The 23,469-nt window shown below is 35.4% G+C and overlaps 1 protein-coding gene across 1 annotated transcript in view; it reads right to left on the bottom strand.

Moving 5' to 3' along the window:
• The window catches only part of LOC145984242 (uncharacterized), a 100,312-nt gene that overhangs the window by 9,132 nt on the left and 67,711 nt on the right, over positions 1-23,469 (bottom strand). The window contains exons 11-16 of the mRNA XM_083117828.1: positions 16,418-16,604; positions 11,598-11,733; positions 8,313-8,637; positions 6,609-6,777; positions 1,649-1,937; positions 569-1,071 (exon numbers count right to left, since the gene is read on the bottom strand). Of these exons, the coding sequence (XP_082973954.1) occupies positions 569-1,071; positions 1,649-1,937; positions 6,609-6,777; positions 8,313-8,637; positions 11,598-11,733; positions 16,418-16,604 (1,609 nt within the window). The remainder of the gene's footprint in view (positions 1-568; positions 1,072-1,648; positions 1,938-6,608; positions 6,778-8,312; positions 8,638-11,597; positions 11,734-16,417; positions 16,605-23,469) is intronic.

Here is a 23,469-nt window from a genome sequence, read left to right on the forward strand (position 1 = left end):
ACTTGTATCTTCTGTTTCTGCTATAAATATTAGGGCTGAGCCGATACCACCTTGAACCGATATTATTGATTCCCACCAATACAGATATTGTTGCTTGAAAATTGTGATAATTAAAAGTTGTTCAAAATATTGATTAATATTAATGGGTGAATATTCCACAACAATTATATGCATCAATTTACCAAGATTTTTGCTTTAAAATATTCAAAAATTACATCAGAATATTAAATTACAGTTATGTTATCACATAATTTAGTTGTTTTTTTTCACACAAAACTGGTGGAAAATTAAAACAAACTTCGAATTTTGCATAATTTCCAGGATAATGACACACACTGAAAGTACAATGCAGCTTTCTTGCAGAGCCCACGATAGACCAAAATGCTGGACGAGTATCAGCCAGTATCGGTAAATTCCAACCGATACCACGGGTATTTGCCGATGCCGATACATCAGCATCAGCTCAGTCCTAATAAATATCCTTGTATGGCAAAACGTTCTATACTTTCTGAATGACCCTTGTGTATATATATAGAAACATTTGTGTGAAACACTTTGTAATACTCACCCGGCAGTATCCATCGTCCCAATAATGTATGATGATGGGTTTACATAGTAGACATTCTGCTGTTCTCCAAGTTTCAAAGGATTTGTGGCTCCACATTTATCTAATCCAGTAATTAAAATTCCTATATCTGAGGTGCAGACATCCTTGCAAATATTATCCAAAACAACAACAGGAATGTTGGCTTCTTCTGTTGTGGGTGCAGTCAGTAACAATCCACACTCTACCAAAGCACCGGTGACCTCATTCAGTTTCAATCTTGTTTTATGATTCAGTACCACTTCTATTGGGGCACTCTCATGCCCAACATCCATATTTGACTTCAAACCATTTGGAACTCTTTCTGTCTCATCCAAATTGCATTTCTTGAATTCCAGGAAACACACAATCATTCTTCTCTTCTCCGAACGATGTTTCCACAACAAGTGCTCAACCAACCTAGTGGCTAGCCTCGTTTTACCTACTAGTCTGGGTCCATAAAAAACCAAGTTCTTATATTGTTCAATCTGAAAAATAAAACACCAATTACCAATAAATATTTGCACTTCAAAATGTTATGTGCAATGGTATTCATATTATCCACAAATTTAAAAATCAACATATGCATTGAAGGAAGTAAAATATGGAAAACAATTTAGTAATATCACAGTTGTGAAAAAAACTGGAACTAGATCAGTCACTGAATATCAAATAGTTACATACTATCTTTATACTTTTCAGTAGTTCTACTTCTAATTACAAAATAATGCAGATTTCATTAAATATGCAACTTTGTACAGTTTTCAGATTTTTCAATTCAAGCATTTTATGCTAAGATAAGCTACTTGGGCCTAGATATAAAATTTAAAGGAGGGTCCAAGCACTGCATTGTGCCCCCACTCTGTATCAAACCTGGGAAACCTTGATTACAATGTGACAATGTAAGTCACTATGCTATCAGGGAAACCCCTTTGTATATATTTATTACAGACAAAGAGTATCCATTTATGTGAAATGACGATGAAATGGAAGTTTCATTCAACATTTTAAATGAACCTAGAGTGACACCTACAAACAAAATAAAGGTTGTAATTGAAGTCTTACCAGTCTAGTATAATTCTGCAACAAAGAGATGGGTACTAATATTTCATATGCCAGTCCATCCAGTTGTGATTTGCATGATAAAATTATTCTTATTTCTTTCTTTGCCGTATTAGATATTACTTCACATGGAAGTAACTCATTATCATCTACTGCCTTTTCAATCCAATGGTGGTCACCTATTTCAAATCTCAGAATACTTTTTGCAGAAAGACCCAATTCTTGATTTAATTTATTGTCACTGGCGCTACAATGGCCTCTCCTCTTCTCTTTCTTTGTTAATTCAAGCCCTCTAAAAAGATAAAACCATTTTACATGCATCAGAATGTACATCAATACACACATAAACATATTACAATTGTGTATCTAAGAATGTGTATACATTATGATTAGGGCTGAGCTAATGCCGATGTATTGGTATTGGCCGATAACAATAGTATCACTATTGGAAACTATAGGTTGGATTTTATTTACCAATAGCGATCGATAATTTCCAGTAGGGATGTGCCGAAGCCGATTACAGATGTATGAAAATCGGCCGAAATTGACATATCGGTATCGGAATCTACAAAAATCCGATATTTAAACCGGTACAGATTATACTAGAGTTTTACCTTCTAATAAGTTTTATATTTTAGTTTTGTAAGATTTATTGAAAATTTGGTTATGATTCGCCATTATTGTAGAGTTTTTGTAATAAAATTATTGCAAATTCTCATTCAGAGGATGAACCTAACTATAAATCGGAAATAAAACAGTACATTGCTGAACCAGGATCTGCGGTTGTATAGGAAATTCAAAAATGAGTATTCAAACCTGAAGCAAGTGCTGAGAAAATACTTGGGCATACTTGCTGCATCAGTATTCAGTGATTGAGTGTTCAGTGTTGCTGAACAGATTTGCGATAAGAGAAGAAGTATGTTACTTCCTGAAGTGCTTCCAAATCTCGTATTTCTGAAGTTGAATCAAGCAGAACAGGGATTCATTTTGCATTTCAAAAAACAGCTTGTGTACTAATGTTAAATCTCTAGGTTCACATAACCTTTTCTAGATGCAAATGTACATTCACATCTCTTGAGAATATGTATGTATATACATATGATATGCAATAGAAAGAAATGAACATACCAAATGTATTTTTGTCATGCAGAAAATAACATCCCATTTCTATTTAATAATCTTATGTATTGGAATCTGTTAAATATCGGTATCGGTTTCTAAAATTATCGGTGAGTACAACAACTTACAACAACAACAACTGGGGGTTCATAGTGCTGACCACATGTCACCCTGTAACTAGTTGGTTGGAGTCCTTGGCAGGTGGGAGTGAGGCCAGCAGTCTGTAGGTAGGCCCTGACCCTAATGGGCTGTTGCACCACCGGTTAGTATTATTATTATTATGTGAAAAAAAACTGTATTTTGTTATTACATAACAGGTATTTTTTACATGCCGATGTAATTTTTAAATATTTTAAAGCAAAACTCTGGAAATTGATGCTCATAGTTGGAGTGGAATACTCACACACAAATATTAACTAATATTTTGAACAAATTTTATTTGTTCCAATTTTCAGGCATCTGTAACAGTATTGGTTCAAAGAGGTATCAACTCAGCCCTAATTATGACCCATTCACTTAACTAGCAGTTTGACAGCACTATTTCTCAACACACAACAGTTCTGAGTTCTAGATCAAGACTTCAACAATTTATGCCACCAACTACATTTTTCATTTAAGAACTTTTTTTCTTCTACTAATTACGAGGAGATATCAAAAAGTAATTTGAGTAAATTTTTTACAGCCAAATGGAAATGTATTCACAAAAACTGAAATTTACATTTGGAAGAACATGTATTTCGCCATCTTTCCATGAGATGGCAGGTGTGTGCACCTCACACAAGCCAAGAGGCAGTGTGAGATTCGGTTTCTGTGGTCCAAGGGATAGAAACCACCTGAAATCTATCGTGAGTTGTGTGCAGTGTATGGTGACACGTGCATGACATTCACAAATGTCTGTAACTGGTGTGCAAAGTTCAATGCAGGGCATGTAAATGTCTTCCATGAAACCCCGTTCTGGACTGCCTCGCACATCCAACACACAGCAATGTTGACGCTGTGGAGGCATTGATTCAGGAGGACCGGTGGTCAACAATCCGAACAATAGTGGATGCAATGGGCATTTCATATGGCAGTGCATACACCATATCCATGAAGATAATTGGGTATCGCAAACTGTCAGCGAGATGGGTCCCCAGATAGCTTACACCACAGCATATAGAGGACCGTATGGGATAGTCTTGAGCATTTGCTCCGGTACCATATGGCTGGAAATGCATTCCTCGACCATATTGTTACTGGGGACGAATCGTGGGTTTTACATTACACCCCTGAATGAAAGCAACAGAGTATGGTAGGGAAACACAAACTTGCGGGTAAAAGAAGCAATTGTAAATGCTAGTAAATGCTACTGCATATTGTGCCACACTGGATCATCTATGAGGTGCTCTGCACCATAAACTTCCAACAAAATCTCTGAAGGAGTTCAACATTCTCCATGACAATGCTTGTCCCCATGTGACTGCATCAGTGACACAAAAAGTCAATTCCTGGCATTGGGAAATTCTCAAGCATACAGTCCAGACTTGGTCCCATCAGACTTTCACCTCTTTAGCCCACTGAAGGAACACCTTGCTGGCAAACACTTCAGCTGCGACATGGAAGTTGTGACAGCCGTGTGTTGTTGGTTACGCGTTCAGCTGAACAATTTCTACCTCATGGGCATCGAAAAATTTTCGTCACAGTGGGACAAATGTATAAATGTGAATGTATGTGGAAAAGCAGAGTAATGTTCAACCTTCAAAATGTATATTTCAGTTTGGCTGTAAAATTTTTACTCAATTCCTTTTTGATATCCCCTCGTACATTATACAGAAGGTAGCATGTGTTATTAGACCAAACTTCAGGTCAAGGAGTCTTTGATAAAAAAAAAGACAGGTTAACATGTCTACAGGAAGAGTTGAATGGGAATTTTCATTAATCCATTAGAACCCACTCATTCAATCACTCAAAGCAAAGAAATGGAATTTATGAAACACTAAAATTTACGTGAAAAAATTTAGTTTCCATTAGTATTTTTCTTATTTTGTGTTACTATTCTGCAACTTTGATTGAACTTGGTGGTGAGGATAAATGATGATTGATTAATGTGTTTATTTTACAAGTACTTCACTTTTATGACACTTTTGGCTAATCGTGAAGATCAGGAGTGATGATGCGATGAAATTGATGAAGGGACACTCACAAATAATAAGGATTCCCAGGCCAGGATTTGAACCCTGGACCCCTGGATCAGAGCGAGCCCTAGGGAGGGCAATTCTGGCACTGGCCTGAGAACCGGCATTTCAGGGGAGTCCCACCAGATAAAAAGAATTGTTCATGTATGATTGATTATGAGCTTATAGGATGCTCGTGCTTCCAATTATGCAACTAATTTATTTTTCTTGGCCTCGTGGATTGTTTTGAGTTTTGACACACTTAAAAATATAAAAAATTACTGAAATCAAATTCTAAACAAAGTAGTAATGCATAAAAGCCATGTTCAAATATTTCAATAATATGCACTATCCGTTAAATTTTAGAATGAAATCATTAACTGAAAATATTATGTTACATGAAACAACAAAAACAACAAATTCACTACAGTATTAAAATTCATAGAGAAGTAAATAAAAGAGAATTATGATAGAGAAGATTATTGGATATGATTAAAAATTACCACTTTGATAGGTAAAATAATAGTTTGATTGATATTGAACATGCCCAGGTTTGGAATTAAATATAATTAACATCACACCAGTGGCATGCCTGAAATGAAAATAAACACTAATTTAGAAACTTTTATTAGCCTGCAAAAATTCTTGGTTTTAACCTTCAATGTGCTTATTGCTCTTAGATAATAAAACGAAATATATACATTTGTTGATGCAAAATAATCTAACAGTTATTTTTAGTAGTTTTTATTTTATTTTATCTGCGATGTTTTGTTCTGTTTCCCAGAACTTTTTCAAGCTACACTAAGATGTACATACAACAACACAACCTCACATGGCTAGTCACTCTACACTTTGAAGGAATGAATACCTTCTCTCTTTATTTCCTCCTAGGTAAACTGTTTTTTCCTCGTTGCAGGTGTTTCTCTGCCTCCCCTCCATCCTGTAACCTACTCTTCTTGTGTTCCCTCCCCTCCTCCATCTGGTGGCACTGACCCTCCCTTTCTCCTTTAACTCATCTGGCAAGTTGAAATCTTCCATTTTTGTGCAGAAAATTGAAGGTGGCTCTGGAAACTTTACCAATTTGCTTTTTCATCAGTTCCACCCATTTCATTCCAATTTCCCCTTTGTTTTGTTCATTTTCTCTCCCCTTTTTATGCATATGTGCTTTGTCTCCACCACTTTTCTCTCTATTTAATTTTCCCTCTTCTCCTTCATTTGTACTTTCTTAATCCTGTGCCCATATGCCAACATATGCTCATTCAATGCTGTTCTTGGATCTTCCTCTTTAATGTCTCTCCTATGTTCTTTAATTCTCTCGTTGATGCTTCTCCCCGTCTCTCCTACATATTTGCTTGTACATCCACCACATTCTAGATATACTACGTTCTAGAAGAACATAGATATACTTTTGTTGTTCATTGATTGCAATATGCCCAACTCCCGCACACACCTAGTGCTGGCCCTGCCACAAATAAATGATGATTAGATAAAATTGATGAAGGGAGACTCGCAAAGGAACAACTAGGCAAGAACTAAAACGAGAACCTTACATGGTGAGTCTGAGTCCACTTTATGCACCTTGGCACAATAAACCACACTATAAGCTACCAACATATGATAACAACAGTTGAAGAACTAAACCATAAGGCATTCTTTTTTTGAAATTTAGAAAGAATTGTAAGTATAATTACTTTGAGATTATCTCCCAATGATTGGAAGCAAGTCCAATTAACTTCTTGGTTAGAGCTTGCCACGTCATCTCCCTGTCGACAGTAAGACAACCTATTTGGTACTGACTGCCATGTCTTTCTGGACACATTAATACAGAGCAATAATGCCCACCACCATTTTCATGGTCACCTTAAAGAACAGAAAAAATAATTTACAGAAATAAAAATAAGAAAAAGTAATTAAAAATTAAAATAACTCAAAATTATCAAATAAAAAATGTGATACACCACTCTTGTTCATGCCCCCCCCCCCAAATCATCATTCTGTGCATAACTCCAAGTACAAATGACTTTTACATCAAGCTAGAAGCTCTATGCCCATAGTGTTTATTTTGTGAGCTCTTGCCAATTACAAAAAATTCGATGTTGGGAGTAATTGATTGATTTGCTTTATTTTACTTTGCTCTTTGTGCCACTTTTGGCTAATTTGAAAAGATAAGGATTAGTGATAATATGATGAAATAGATGAATGGACACTCACAAACATTCATGCTCAGGCCAGGATTAGGACCCAGAACATTCTAGCGCGATGTGCTAACCACTCCGACATGGAAAGGCAGCAATGTTGGGAGTAGTGTATAGTCATTTAGTTTCACCTGAAAAACAGACATTGCATTGAAGAGTCTGGGTAATTCAAAGTTGACATTTCTTGTTCCTTGAATTTCATATTATTGAGGATATCCTGTATACATCTAAGTTATATGACCTTCCATTCTTAAGCAAAGTAAATATTTGAATTTTCTGCCACATGATTATCCGTTAATTCTTATTTCAACATTTTTGAGCACATTTGTATGTTAACTTCCCCCTTACTCGATCATTACAATCACATTTCTGCAGTGTCTGCCTAATGTGAAATACATTTTGAAAAAAATTACTGAAAGTTGAGATAAGATAGATTAATAACTAGAGACTGGATGTTAGGCAAAATGCCTATTTTTTATTGTTACAGATTTCATAAATATCATTTAAATGTAAGTTCATGTCGAGGAATTAAGATTTCACATACAAAAGTTTATTTTGCCTATTTTAATGTACAGTGCCTATGACACCTATTTACCTGATTTTCAAAATTAACTTGGCATGGCATTAAAGTAATTCCAATGTACAGTAGCCAATATTTTCTCAATGCGTCATTTAAGTGGTTCCCAGTGTTGCAGGTATACCACAAAAATGTCAGCAGATTCTTGCTGATAATTGGGATTTTCATTGGTTAAAAGATGCAGGAATTACAGATGAAAACAAGGTTGCAACCGATATTGATCGAAACACTATGCTATTTAAATACACTCCAGTCACCAGCAGACATGGAGAGATCATTTTCAGTACTGAAAAATGTGTTGTCATGTGTGATCAACGACTATTTCCTAATGACTGCCAAGAGCTATCATGTAACAATGATATAGTGCTCTGATCAGAATGTCAAGCATGTATTATTTTCTTTGGATTCAGCTCCATTATATGAATTGTAAATTCACACGTCTACTCATGTGTGTTGTCCTAATTGAATAGGACATGGTTCAACAATGCATTTAATTTGGTAGCAATTTTTTAGTGGCTATTTAAGTGCCTTTTTGCCTGCTTATTTTGAACATTTTTAGTGGTGCCTAACATCCGGTCTCTATTAATAACAATATAATTTTTTAACATTCCTTAATTACTTACCGTGCAATGAATACAAGAGTGCTTTGCAGGTTTTTGATGCTACATCATACACTGTTCTGCCATCATTGTCTCGAACATCAAGAAAACAATCTGAGAAGTAAGACAAAAGTAGCTGCAGGCAATCATCATGATCCAATACTGCCGCTAAATGCAGTGGTGTCTTTCCATGATCATCCTTTCGTGTAAATAAATTTGAAAATTCCTTTGCACTGCATGGTGAATTTTGGGAGGAATGATTAAGTTGCTTAGCTAATGCTTCTAATACTACTTGCACACATTGAACATTGCCAGACATTACTGCTGCATGAAGGATTGTAGAGTTATCCTACAGAAGAAGAGAAAGGTTACATCAAATAGCTGCACACAAAGGAAAATATTATTTAGAACAAATATTAAAATTATTCCTGTGCCTGTTGGCTCTTTAACCCTTAACTACTATGGACCATCTCTCTGACCAACCTGATTCTCTTACTTTAGCTGGCGTCCATGGCAAAATGGTCAGCACATCGTGCTATGATGCAAGGAGTCCCAGGTTCGAATCCCAGTCTGGGCATGGGTGTTTGTGAGTGTCAATTCATCAATTTCATCATGTCATCTCAATCTTTGTGATTAGCCAAAAGTGGAAGAAAAGTGAAGTAAAATAAACCAAATCAATAAATCTTTTTTTTAATTTCTCGCACCCCTTCCCAAATTACATTAAGTTTGTTTAACTGTCATTGAAAATTGACCTAGGTCATGTGACATGTATCAGAAATCGAAAACAGTGAGTTCACAGTTAAAAATCAAAACAAGAGGTCTGACATGCCCCTCCATGTTAGTTGTGAGATTATCAGTGTCTACAGTACTTAAGGGTTAAGTTTGAAGCACATGATGTTCAAATACACTGCTACAAAGACATATCATGTGTATGACAAAGAGAAAGGTAATTTACATATCTGCACTGGGAGAAACTAGACCCCATCGATATGAACAGTGTTTCAAATGTAACAGAGCCCACTGCAATAGCACCGAGACAATTCCACACAGGCAAAACCACGGCTGGCTTGGTAGCTCAGTTGGTACGGAAATGACATGATAAGCCTAAGACCCAGGTTTGAGCCATGGTTGATGTCCATGTATAAATATATGCATACGACAGATGACTAACCATGTGACTGGCATATAATAAGGATTCTGTTTCTTGTTTTATTACACACACTATGGGTATTCATCTAACATGGAAAATAGTTTGGCTTAGATACAAAAGTGTGTGGCAAATATGCACTTTGTTGTTTAATGAATCTATACACAAAACAACATATGCCTCTACAAATTGAATAGCTCTTATTATCAATTAACTACAAGTAGAAGTTAGGCAATAAACAATAAATTCCTATAAATCTTTGTTTTTCTTTATTTTAATAATACAGTCAAACCCCGATTTTACGTTTTTCAGGGGCCCCTAAATAAAAAAACTTAAAATGCGGGAAACTTAAAAAGCAGGAAAGCCTATGGGAGGGGTGAAACTCAAGTGTCAGTAAGAAATGACTACACAATCAACTTTATAGGGGTATATTATGTCAAAAATTGTTTAACAACAGGATAGAAATACGATTATGAATTTCTAAGAAAAAAGCAAGACCTGCTGTGGAAGTCAATGGTGGATTAATGGGACCCACTTTCATAGGGTAGGGATGGTGGAAGACTGCTTCTAACTGCCGCCTATTATATTCAGTTGATGCATTTGATTGTGCAGGATCTCCATTTACATGAAGCATAAAGTGAATAAAACAAGATTTGTCAAACTTACGCATTTTTAGATGTCACAAGAATTTACCAGTGACGCGTGCAGGATTTTCGAAAGGGTTGATGGGGTTATGTATACTTTTTATAGTAGTCAACCCTCACTTTGCTATCTTTTCCTGCCTATGACGTTCTTCTTTTTTTCTTCAGAAATACTGGCCAAAAGGGGGGGGGGGTGTTATGACCCCATCATCCCCCCTTGGGCACACCACTGAGTGTTAAAGAAGTGCAGTTCTTATTCACTATTGGACAGCTTCGAAAGCAAGAAAAAGGAGGGATAACTCGCATGGTCAACAGAACAGGTTTTTGCCAAATTTTAAGACATCGCCACAGCTCGGAAAACGGGAGTTAGAACGAATGTAAGATTGAGGTGAACATCCTATTATTTAACATGGCCTTTTGCCGGGGAATGACTGGATGAACATATTAAGCAGGAAAACATATAATGAGGGAACGTAAAATCGGGGTTCCACTGTACTTTAAATAACTATTTATGATGCAATAGCTACAACTAAACATTCCATCTGCTTTCCTTTCAAACAATATAGCATTTGCACGGCAACCTATGGTGATTTTATAACAATAATTTTGTTACTTAATATTTTCTTTTGCCTTTTTAGTTTTCATCTGATGGAAGAGTAAAAATAATCTTTGCAGTTCTTTCACCATGCGAAAACACTGATAATGCACTGAAGTTCATCTACACAAATATTTTTACCTTCTACTGTTAGGATGATAAAACGATTTTGATTTTGTAGAGAAGGCAATCAAAATGATGAACCTTCCCTCTTCTGCATGATATTATTTGTGGATAGAGTAGAATGGTTAATTGATTCAACTAGGTTATTTTATGTTGCTTTTCTGCCAATTTTGGCTAATTGAGATGATGAGAATGAGTGATGATTTGATGGAAACTTGCAAAATACATCAATACTGGGTTGCGAACCCAGGACCCCTAGCATTGTAGCACACACTGCTAACCACAACCACTTCGCCATGAAGATCAGCTGTAGAACGGTTAAGAAAATATACACACATATATAATGTACATTACTTACATTACCATTAGCATAGTCTAGTTTTAAACATATATGTACAGTTGCTGACACTTCTGGGTTGAAACTAACCAATGATTCACAATGTGACTTTTACAAGCCAGAAGTGACCGCAACTGTAAACACCTGTGGAAAGCATGCAGTTCAGTAATCACACACTGAATAATTCACAATCAGATAATCTGGTGATTAAAATCCTCAGAACAGGTATTACATCCATAACTAGTGTATGGTTCAGAATAAGCTCATGAATTATGAATAGGTGATACAACACTGAGAGAATCCCCATTTTGTTTGTTATGCAAGACAAGAGGAAGAATACATAAACATTCACTTTCTAGAAATTGCTTCACTACCGCTATTGATTTTTTGGAAAACTTTTGCCTCTCCTACATACAAAATCGTTGCAATTCCTAAGATAAGTGTCATGCACATTCCTAAAACTCACTTTTGTGATAATTCCAAGTGTTGCTCCTTGTTTTATGAGGAACGCAGCTGCTGCCTCATTGCCATGAAGAAGTGCATAATAAAGAGGATTTCGGCCTAAAGAATCCTGTTCATTTAAGTTTATGCAATGCTGGGAGCTGAAAGCAGTAAAATTACTTTTCATTCCACAAGTCATATTGTCATAATAGCATAGTGCAAAAAAAAAAAGTTACAAGATAAATATAGTTGCTCTTAAAATTTCTGAAGCAATTTATTATGCTAATATATGCCATACAATAAGCACATATTAACATTGGGATCAAATTACAAACCCCAATCAAAAAAATATTTTTAAGGTTGTGCAACCTTTGTTGTCTACTGCTCAAAAATTTATTTATTAAAACACTACAAATAAAACGATCAAGACAAATGAAATGTTAGCAGAAGAAGGAAGATAGTTTCTTCATATTGTGTCAAGATGTAAAAAGAGTACAATGGTAATTTTTGAACCATTTCAACAATCAGTATTAGAGTAAATACAAAACTGTGCCAAGTTATTGAAGATTAAGTATAGCACCACATTCTCTTCATTCTCAATAGTTCTGAAGGCAACAATTAGTAATTTAGAAGGGAAGAAATTCACCATCTGTTGACTTCTGAACACACACAAAAACTGTCCATGCCCCGTCAGAACTAACATTTCGGAAAGACTGTTGAATTTAAAACTAGACACTTACGTAAAGTGGTAAAAGAAGATGATCTCTTCAATGAAAAATGTCATTTAGCAAAATGAAAAGTCATTTAGCTTCATCTTGCACATTAAAACCCTTTAAACTTGATTTCACAGAGTAAATAGAATATCATTCCAAACATCCATTAAATGAAATGTCTCAACATAAATTAAGTTTAAGAGTGCACCAAAATATTTTGAGTTATTCCGCTTTAAGAAGCTTGAGAAGAGTTTACACATATTAGGGTGGGCCAAAAATAATGATTACTACAATAAGAAAAAAATTGCCTTTGCACCTCAAAATTTCACCTCCATATGTCATTATGATCCACCAAAATAACACTTTTGTTTGAGGGTAAGTGAATCTGCAAAAGGCAATTGATTTTTCCTTTAAATAGCAAATTAATTACAACCCATTGCCCCATTTAATGTAGGGCCTAATGACCTATCATGAAATTTTGCAACTTCTTTTGTTTGTTTCTTTCTTTCTTATCTTTTAATTACAGTTTTATCTTATAATTTTGCTAATGCATATGTATTCTGGTGACCAAGTCTGGTTGTATTTAATGTAATATATATTTTTTAGAATGAGAAACAAAGGAATTTCAATATCTTATTTAATCTCTTATCTTCTAATATCTTATTTCTTCTAACTACAGCTAATTTCGTTCTCCAACTTCCAATTCATCACTCATACCATGTCATATTTCTTCTGAGGAATCCAACCATGATTGTCTCTGAATGTTAGTGTCTCTCCTATGCCCCACTTTACTAGAGAACAGTGCTCAATCAACTACGCTATCAAGTCAACACTTTTTCCACCTTTTAACCACTGTAAATAAACTACTAAATAAATACGAAGCTCCTGGCAAAACATTAAGAATAACTTTTGATGCACCAAGGAATTCAAAGTACAAACTAAAAAGTTGTTGGAAAATTTCTACCAACTAATCCATCAATAATGTCACTTCGTCTTTGTCTTGAAATTTATTTCTAATTATGACTGTTCTTGTGCATATTGTACAGAATAATGTTTTATTTTTCTTTCATAAATGAACAAGTTTCTCATGACCACCTCACAGCAAGAAAATGCTAACCACAGTATTATACATACATAATTGCCACATCTTCGGAAAATATATAGCTTTCCCCAACACACTGCAACATACTATTAAGGCACATAGGGGGATGTGTATATAGGGCTTCCACACATTCACGGTATCAACCATTGTGTAGGCGATGTGATCAGCACCATGCTCTGATCAGATACCGATTGATGTACTTGCTGATACCCATGCTCAACGTGTGCTGTTCTCCTTGAACAGTTGTCCACTAGTGCACATACTAGGTGGCAGTACTAGTAGAGAATCATATATAAAAAAATGTAGTCCTTACTTACAAAGTGATTACTAAACACACAGTATATAAGGCATACTCCACTACCTCTCTGCAATGCTACTTGCTTCTTGCAAAGAAAAGTGCAAAAGTTGGATGGCAGCTAGTGAACACATGTGCAAGGGGAACAGCATGGGCTTCACCAAGTACGCCAGTGACAGATCACGACAATACATTCATACATCTCCTAGTTTCACAAACTTATGTTAAACTCTATCCTGGGAATCTCTGGAGCAAGGTCATGCATAACCGTAGAGAATGGGAGAAAGCGAGTGGGCAGAGTGAAGCAGTACATGCTTCTGGAAATGGCTGCTAGCTTTCCCCCACTCCATGCAATCCCATTCCCTCTTGCATGTTAATTGGTCGAGCCCTCTCAAGTCACTATTTGTGCAGAGACTTTTATTAGTTTGCTCACTCCCGAGATTCCCAGAACAGAGTGTAAGTGTGACTCTTTTGCTATTTCTAATGCATATTTTCAGCTTTTACAGTTTGTACCATTGCTTCTAAATCACCCTGCATTTTGGTACCAACCAAAGTCAGTGGTTTAATATCACTGATACTAGCTGATAATATTCCATGCTGGGTATCCTGCAGGAATGCAAAATGCTGAGAGAGACATGTGAGCAAAATGCTGAGAGAGACATGTGAGCAAGTGCAAATATCCTGGAAATTTTGTAAAATTTGGAAAACTTACAATTAAAATTGTGTAATAAGTAGATGCAAAAAAGAAGAAATAAAAAAAAATCAACAAAATTCTACAAGCTCAATTACCAGTTCAACTGGGCTTCTCTTTATTACCTTAGGCCACATAAACTGAAGAGGATATTAATGTTAAACACATTTGTGTTGTTCTCTCCAGCTGGTCATTGGTGACTCTGATTTATGTTGAACTGTTGAACTTTTAAACACTGTGTACCTACATTTCAGAATCAGGTTCAGTCTCCATCCTCAGGATGGTGTACATATTTGTATCTATCTTGTCACCTGTCATTAGTCCCTGAAGTTGAAGTTATTACTCCAAGTGTCAACCCCAAACAACTCTTAGCCACTGCAAAGATAACCCTCCCTAGCCCTTACTTTGCTTCCTGTAAAATCAAAATTAAAAATTGTCCACACGCCCAAAAACAGGTCTTGCCTAGACAACTAGACAAGGTGGAGATTAGGGCTGCATCTGAATTGGAAGCAGATGTTGCCCAGAGCACAGTTCCATCTGGGGAATCAGCCTACCTCCGTTGTCTGAATTGGCAGCACACCTGGAGTTGGAGGGGAAACATGGATGCATGCTTCAACTTGCTGTGACCCTGCACTTGGCAGCCATATTCCAACTTTCACTTTGCAGAGACAACATTTACTGAAAAGACTATGTAAAACTCTGAGATACTGGGACATTTTATCGATAAAAATTATAATTGAAGAAATCACATGTCAAATTTTCAATATGAGTAGTAAATAGATGGAAATCATTGTAATGTGTGGTTGGCATCAGCCTTCTGCTTCCACACTGTGCACCTACACCCTAGAGTGCAGTGGGTAATGTTTGGGTTGACACCTGGCGGAAAAAGTGCCAACCATACTGCAAGGGGACATGTAGATTCAGATGACTTCGACGGCACACAAAATCAATGGGAGAGAACGGGATGGAACACTTGCCAATTCAGACATAGCCTAGGACACAGATAATAATCCTGCTAGGCAATCCTACTTTGCACTATAACCAAGCATACAACACCTTCCCCAAACATATCCTGTTTGGGGACTCTTCACAGATTACTAGATAGAAACAAATATACCATCCTTAGGATGCAGAGCATCTCTGAAATGAAGGTACATATGGAAACTAAAAACAGTGATTGGAAGTTCAACATTTCAACACATTTCTGTATTGGTTGTTAAGACCCCTCAAAGAGTAGGCTTCTAAAACATTTCATATTCTAAAATACTACTATAATCTGTGATATTCTGTTTTAATGATCTACTCTGTTAATATACACCTACCTGTGTATCACTAAAAAAGAGGAAATGTGCTAATGTTCCAGAACAAGCTTAAGTCTGCAAAGTTCTTTACTGTGCATGTGTGTCATAATATGCTTTTTCTCTTGCATCCAAATATTTTGGTCATTCCTGTGAAAATGTTGATGTAATTTTTAAAAAAATACTGAAAATTTACTAGAGATGGGCCGATATGAAATTTTGCCTGATACTGATATTCTACTTATCCGATATAAATTCAAATAGTCCTTGAAGAACCTGAATGGTTTGTTGACATTTTTAATAAATGCATGTTTTGAGGTTACTGCAGCACAAAAGAAGTTGCATATTTACAGATTTACTTTTTTAAAAAGTTGGGCATGGAGATTATCCATAGAAATTACAACAAAATGGTAGAATTTTGCACTAAACTACAACATATTTATAGATATACCGGATCGGTAAAATAATCAGTAGTTTTATCTATACACCGATATGCCTATATCGGCTGATACCAATAGTGTACCAATTAATCTGTCCCATCCCTAAAATTTACATTTGAATTCAATATTGGTAGTTTGGTGTTAAAAACTGCAGACAGACTGGCAAATCTGTAAAACACAGAGTAAAATATTTGTATTGGTTTTCACACACACTTATAGAAAAAAATCCTGACTTTTACAACAGAAAATAACTAACAAAAACAATCTATACCAGATGCAAAGAACATTATTAAATTATGTACTTACGTTTTAGCTGAGTCGTCTTGGACAGGACATTTAACAGAAACACAGCAATTCATCAATTTTTCTTTCTTTTCATCATCGGTAATAGCAGCAGATGTGGTGGACACACAGGGGGAAATGGAATCATCTACAGAGCTGGCAGCTTGAGCAGGGAAGGGGTTTGTACTGGATGCAGCTATGTCAGAGGAACCTAGCACAGAAAAAGAATACACAATCACACAACAAAGCCTTTCCTGTCTTCTTAATCTACAGATAACCAACAAACTAGTATTCAATACAATATTTTCATTGCACTCGTGTACTCATGCACGGGCAAATGCAAGCAATAGGGCTACTGTCCAGAACTTCCCTAAGTTTTATTGTACAATTATGACTAGTAAAGATAGTAGAAATACATATTTCCATTGAATGCTCATCATAAGATGCAGAATTTTTAAAGTGAATATTACACTAAATCTCTTTGAATTAAGTTTAGAAAATCTTATTCATAACATTCTATGTGGTGTGTATATATACACAACTGTGGAGCACTTTTGACTGCATCAAATCTCTGCACTGGCCTCTGCCAAAAGCACTTATCCCTTGGAAATCGTGCAAAAGCCTCCACCTGACAAACACACGGACCTGAAAATTTTCTCTTTACAAGTATATTTTAAGTAAGAGACTATTACATTTCCCTCTGAAAATTTGGTCCAATATCCTCCACCAATATCCCTTCTATGCGAGTTTCAGACAGGTTTTATACACTACACATGAAAATTGACAGTGTCACCATACCTTACATGATGCTAGAGACTTCCCTTTGAAAAAATATTACATCCACTCTCTCACTACTTACACACTAGATATTGGCAAGAAATTAGAAAAATACCAATTGGAAACTACCCACAAGAATGTACTTCGGAACTCAATGTGCTTAATTAGTACCAGTACAAACTACATAATATCATATAACAATCCCAAAGAGGTTTGAATTTAACGAGTGCCCTGAATATAAGGTGTGCCTGAAAGAAAATTGCATCAATTCAAATTGTTGGCTTGTTAGTTCCTGCACTATATATCACAATATATACATCCACAGAAGAGCAAAATATCGTACACTTAAATCAGTTTAAAGTTACATAGCTAGAACTAATATAGCAGCTTGAAATGTACATTCAAATTATACACTTTTTTAGTCAGGATGAAGAATGGACAAGGTGCTGCAAATGAAGTCAATGAGCACTAGTACATTTCATTTTTCACCAGAATCGCAACACTTCAGCCTCCATATGATGATCCTGAAAAGACTGCCAATGACCCTAGTTGGAAATATTTAACATATATTACATATGGATAATACTACTCAGCACATTTAAAAATAAGAGCCATAAAAAAAGAAAAATTCTACATTTATTGTTTCGTAAATTACTATTGTTTCCCAATCTGTGACAATAAATTTTGTTGTTAGGAAGATAAAGCAAGTGTATCTGAGGACATGTATAGAAAGTGGCATTTTAAAAACATTTTATATTTACAAAGCAGGAGGTTAGCATGATATTCAATCCCATCAAAAACAAACAAAATAAAAAATGACATTTCTTTGAACTTTCATCTCTTTTCTCGACACACAATTTATAATTTGTATATATTAAAATTCATCATTTGCCTACTGAATGTGTGTGTACTTACATGCAACATATGTCCACTGAATTCCTGTTGTTTGGGAACAAGATGGGAAAGGGGGAATACAAAGGAATTGAAGTTTCTTCTTGGCTGGAGTTTCTTCCATGTACAATTGAAATGTTCCATGCAAATATATCCCACATATCACACCATCCTGTAACTTCTTAATACTTTTAAAAGGATCCAGACATGCAATGCATTAAGTATCATCTCTTTTGTAGAAAAGGCACTATTTTCACTGGAATATAATATTCAACATGTTGGAATAATAATTTGATCATTACAACTTGTTCACTTGCAATGAAAAAAAAAATGTCTTCCCTCATGAAATTTTCTTTCAATTTTATATTTGGTTATTAATTTTGAGAGTCTGTTATGGAGTGAACAGAGGAACATTCTTGCATATGATTTGGCCCTTTATGGTGTATGATCACTATAAATCAAGTGTTTGTATGTAGTCCACTGAAGCAATAGAAGACACAATCCTTATCTCATTTCATCATTGTCTTCACCTGTCTTATTTCATCGTCGTCAGCTGCTGCAAAAGTTCGCTTTCTAGAAGTCCCCATCTCAGAACACAATTGCTATGATTAAACTAAAGTTAGGTTTGATTGTTGATTGAATTACAATGATGCTTATGTAGTATAGTTGAAAATGCAAACAGGATTCTGAACTTCATAACATATAAAGCTTTTTTTTTGTAAATCTTAGAAAATAAAACTATACACATGAAAAAGAAACCAATACAAACTACTACATTTGCGATGTTTTGGGCCGAAACAAGATGCAATGAATAAGCCTGCATCTATGTGCAATGACCTGGAAAATATTTTCATGCAAAATAAGCTTACATTTAATGTCTTCAATTTCTGAACTTAATGTGCATTGGGATTTTGAAATGCAGAAGCAGCATTGTGATGTAACTATGCATGCACAACTCATTGGATACAATCTCGTACAGTGCAATTCTGATTTTATGAAGTTGCTGTGATCATATCCTTGTGGATCATAAGTGTTCTATTTTCACTGTCCAATGGTATGTATGTAGTAATCACATTCAGTATTTAAAGAACAAGTACTTGCAGATACAATTTGCATCATAGCAATTATTTTTTTCTTTGGAAATACTTGGATATGAGTGCCACTTGTTGCAAGAGGTTAGCTACTTTCAGATGTGGGTAAAAAAAATACTGTCTAGGTTCATTAAATACCACAGAAAGTACTAAAAAATACAGGCAGAAGATGGAAAATCTATAGTACTAGAAAGTACATGAAATTAGGCGTCAGAAGCATTTTTGTGCACTTAATGTTATGGAATTTGGAGAAGCTCATACAGGTTTCCAAGCATCTTTAAACAAACTGTAAGAAAACCAATTTTATTATGTGCGATAACTAAGCATTTTGACATTAATTCAGACAATATTTAAAACACATACCATTCTTTCATTATCCAAAAATTTTCAGATCAATCGCAACCTCTCTTCCAGGATGGAAAGGTAATTAGGAATGGTAAAAGATGATGACATGAATATTAGGTTGGAAGGTACAGAAACTAGATCCAAAGATCTCAGCAGTGGAGTGACCATTCATTTCATCGTCTACAAAATGAAGCAACCGCATCATCCATACAATTTGAGTTTTATTCTTCTTCTTTCTTTTGGTAACTTGCAGATTTGTCTGCATCTGACATCACTTTATAAAATTTATATCTACAGACATAACCAACATTTATGTACTGTACTTCCCGTATCATTAATTATGTTTTTAGTTTCATTTTCGAATACGTAATACTTTTTTTTATACTACGTTCCATGATGATGGAAACATCTTACTTATTTTATTCACATTCTTAATTTTGTGATAACTTTCAATCAATAATGTGTAGCCAGCACATATTTTTCTATTTTCTCATAATGCATCTGACAAGATCATTTGTTCTTGCTTTTATAACTCTCTTGGTTTGTGCTTTATGTGAAACAATGAATAAGTTGTTTAATAGAGTATCTTCCTCCATGTACCTGCCAGAACTGATATTTTGATATATAACAAATGGGAATGAAAAGAATCAAGTACAAGAAAGTTGTACAAGAAAGTTATCAGAAGCTAACATATTGATTTAAATTTTTTAAAAAAAGGTGATAATGAAAGTAAAATAAAGATAGGATTCCTCTTCTTTATACCAGGATAAGCACATAAAATGAGAAAATCTACATAAAATACCATACCCAAATGGCAATAAAACCTGGAGATGATATCATTATCTTCTCTCTCAAGCATTTTTATAGGGGCACTCACAAAGAACGTCCATGTCCAAGACAGGATTCAAACTCAGGATCCCTGACACTCTGCCAAGGTGGTCAGCAAACAACTTAAAATGTCTGATATATTAGGAGGGAAGGAAAAAACACGTTTGCACTAGTTGCACATATGATCAAAATATATCACAGAAATAAAGACATGGAAAATAAAGTAATTATAACTCATTCGTAGAACACAAGATAAAAGAAGCTGCACAAAAATAAAATGTTCATTATTATCGTTAAAGGGAAGTGCAACACAAATGTTAGTTGAGACCACAAATATATATTTTTAATCTGAAAGGAAATAATATCCATGTGATGTTAGATGCAGTTTAAATCTGAAACTGAAGGAAGTTCCAACGGACAAACAATGCAACTGCTTCACTTCTTAGAACATCAGGAAATGGTTGACCACTCCATTTTGCTGATGCAATCTTGGGTCTATTCTCTCTGCCATTTACCATGTTCTGCTAGCTACTTTTCCATTTCAGAAGTATTCCATTGATCTGAAAACCTGGATAACAAATGGAATTTGACTCTTGTCTCAATTAGTGTAATGATGCTGACAATGCATAGCATACACAAATTTTTACATAAACATTATAAGCAATTCAAAACTGCAGGAACTTTTGTTTAACTATGGAAATGCTACATTGGAAAAAATTACCAAATATGTTTTTTCTGATTTCATAAACTCTACCACCGGCACCTGGTTACATGGGGTGTTCATTGCTTTTCTTATCATGCTAAAGTGTGCACTAAACTTCTTATAAACATTTTACCTTTTTGTCATTCAATTTTCTTCCATCCATTGGAAACTAAGAAAACAATCCCGAAGATTGATTTTCAAGCTAATTACAAAATATATAAGATAAACAGTACTGCTAATACATCGACATGCAAATATAATCTGAACAAAAAAAAGTTATTTTGGTACAAGAAAAGGATAAAATTAAGTCTCTTATGAAACAGAATGAATAAAAAGGAAGCTACATAATAATGCTGGAAAGGAACAAAAGGAATTTCAAAACATATTTCAAATGCTCATGCGAAGGAACTAAGGAATGTTCATAAAAATATAGACTAAACAGTAAGATCTGTGTAATATCAAGCATATTCCACACTGCTTCAACTTTCTTATAGAAACGAGGCATAATAATGTTCTCATCAATACTCTTGCATCCCAATACTTCCCTCTCGCCTTATTGGTCTACAAAATTGCTGAAATAAAATTCTCTAATTTGAGAAAAATACATTGTAAATATCTATTGGGTAAGGACTTGACAAAAGCTCATACAGATATTCACAAGAGGTGTTCTTACATTTGTTAAAGCATGTGTGTTAAAATGAGAAAAAAGTTAACAATTTGTTTCATAAGTGCATATTTTTCAACCACACTAAATTTAAGAACATGCACCCTCTGTTTTAATGTTTAGGGTTCCTGCTCAATTTTCCAAAGCACACTCTCAGACTTTTCAATGTTTTGAAGATATTTTTAAATAAATTTTCAGACCACTCTGTACTGTCCTGACTTCAAAGTAACTTTGTTTGCAGTATAAATTTTTTTGAGTGGAATTTCTTGTTGCAAGAAACATAATTTTAAGCATTTCTTCTTACTAAAGACCAAACGTCTTCTTAGATTTTGTGAAGTATGGCAAATCTTTTTTCAAACATCACAAGTCAGCTGTATAATTACTTCCAGTTTAGGAACAAAGAAAAAAAGACACCACAGGGAGGACAGAGTAGGGAAGTTCCCCTGAGAATGGTGGTTCTGTGGCAGCCCTCCTACAAGGAACTAAGAAAATCTTCTAAATTCTAAACTTTATTTAGAATTTGGGCCAACACAAATTCCTCCTCCTCTAGGAAATTTGTGGCAGCTTCTTACAAACCTCAATACGTATAGATCACATCCCGCACTGTGGCTGTGTGCTTCAAGGTGTCATGTTTTGGGCTCCGGCTATGGGATGCGTGCAGGGTCGTCTCTCCTGGGGAGAGCCTAACAACTTTTCTCCTGAGATTTTAGATTGTGTATGGGATCGGTAGCCACCCACCACCATGAGGAAATTGGGGAGCTACGAATGAGCATAACTCGGTCATGAAAACCTACAATGACTGGGGGTTCACCCCATAACTGGTTAGTCAATCTCCCACCTTGGATGAGCGATTAAGTAGGATCAGGTGGGAGTGAGGCCAGCAGTCAGTAGGTATGCCTGGGCCCCTTAATGGGTTGTAGCACCACAGATTATTATTATGTATACATCATAATGTAAGTTATTTACAACCTAGAAAGTTGCATGTTAAGTAGTCAAGGGTGTGGGAAAACTCACGCTGCTCATTCCCTACATTACCTTTTAATTTGGCACATGCAGGAGATGTATCATGTAGAAATGTCGGCACACAAACGCAGGCTCAACCAGGACTCAAACTCACAGATTTGGTAACATAATTCAGCTTTGTGAATTGTGTGTTAACCGAATAATTCGAAAGTGTATTTCAGCTGGTTATTGATGGCTAACTGCAACGAAACGTGCAACAACTGCATTGCAATCAGATGTCCTACTGTCTGGACCATCATACCTCACTAAGGCTTAGTTAGCGATTTGTTCAAATTGCAAGTTTACATTTCCTTCCTGCTCTGCATACTCCAACCCATTTCTGCTCATGGTGGCATTATCTTATGCTCTGAGAAGCTCTAGATCACAATGTACAAGACCAATATTGTGCTGAACCACCTATTATCCTTTTTAATTGAACCCTTAGATGCTGATTTGTAATGCCAGGGCTGTTTTCAGGGCAAAATTTGAAATTATTTTCTAGTCTAACTAAAATTGAATGCCTCCACAAACTGAATGGTTGCACAGATAGGCTAATCAGGAGTGCACTTACAATTTCAAGAGGAATTTGAACCACCATAGGCATCAAACTCGTGACCCCTTGATTACAAGGCAATCAAGTTATCACGATGCCTGTGAATCATATATAATTTTATTCAGCGCACGCAGACAAATAATCCTGTAGTGCCCATATGTTTGAGCAATTAGAAGAAAATATTATGAGAAAACAATTTTGTTTTATTAACTTTAACCCCCT

Source organism: Lepisma saccharinum, chromosome 2 (assembly GCF_977018435.1).
Source record: "Lepisma saccharinum chromosome 2, izLepSacc3.1, whole genome shotgun sequence".
NCBI classification, from domain to species: Eukaryota; Metazoa; Arthropoda; class Insecta; order Zygentoma; family Lepismatidae; genus Lepisma; species Lepisma saccharinum.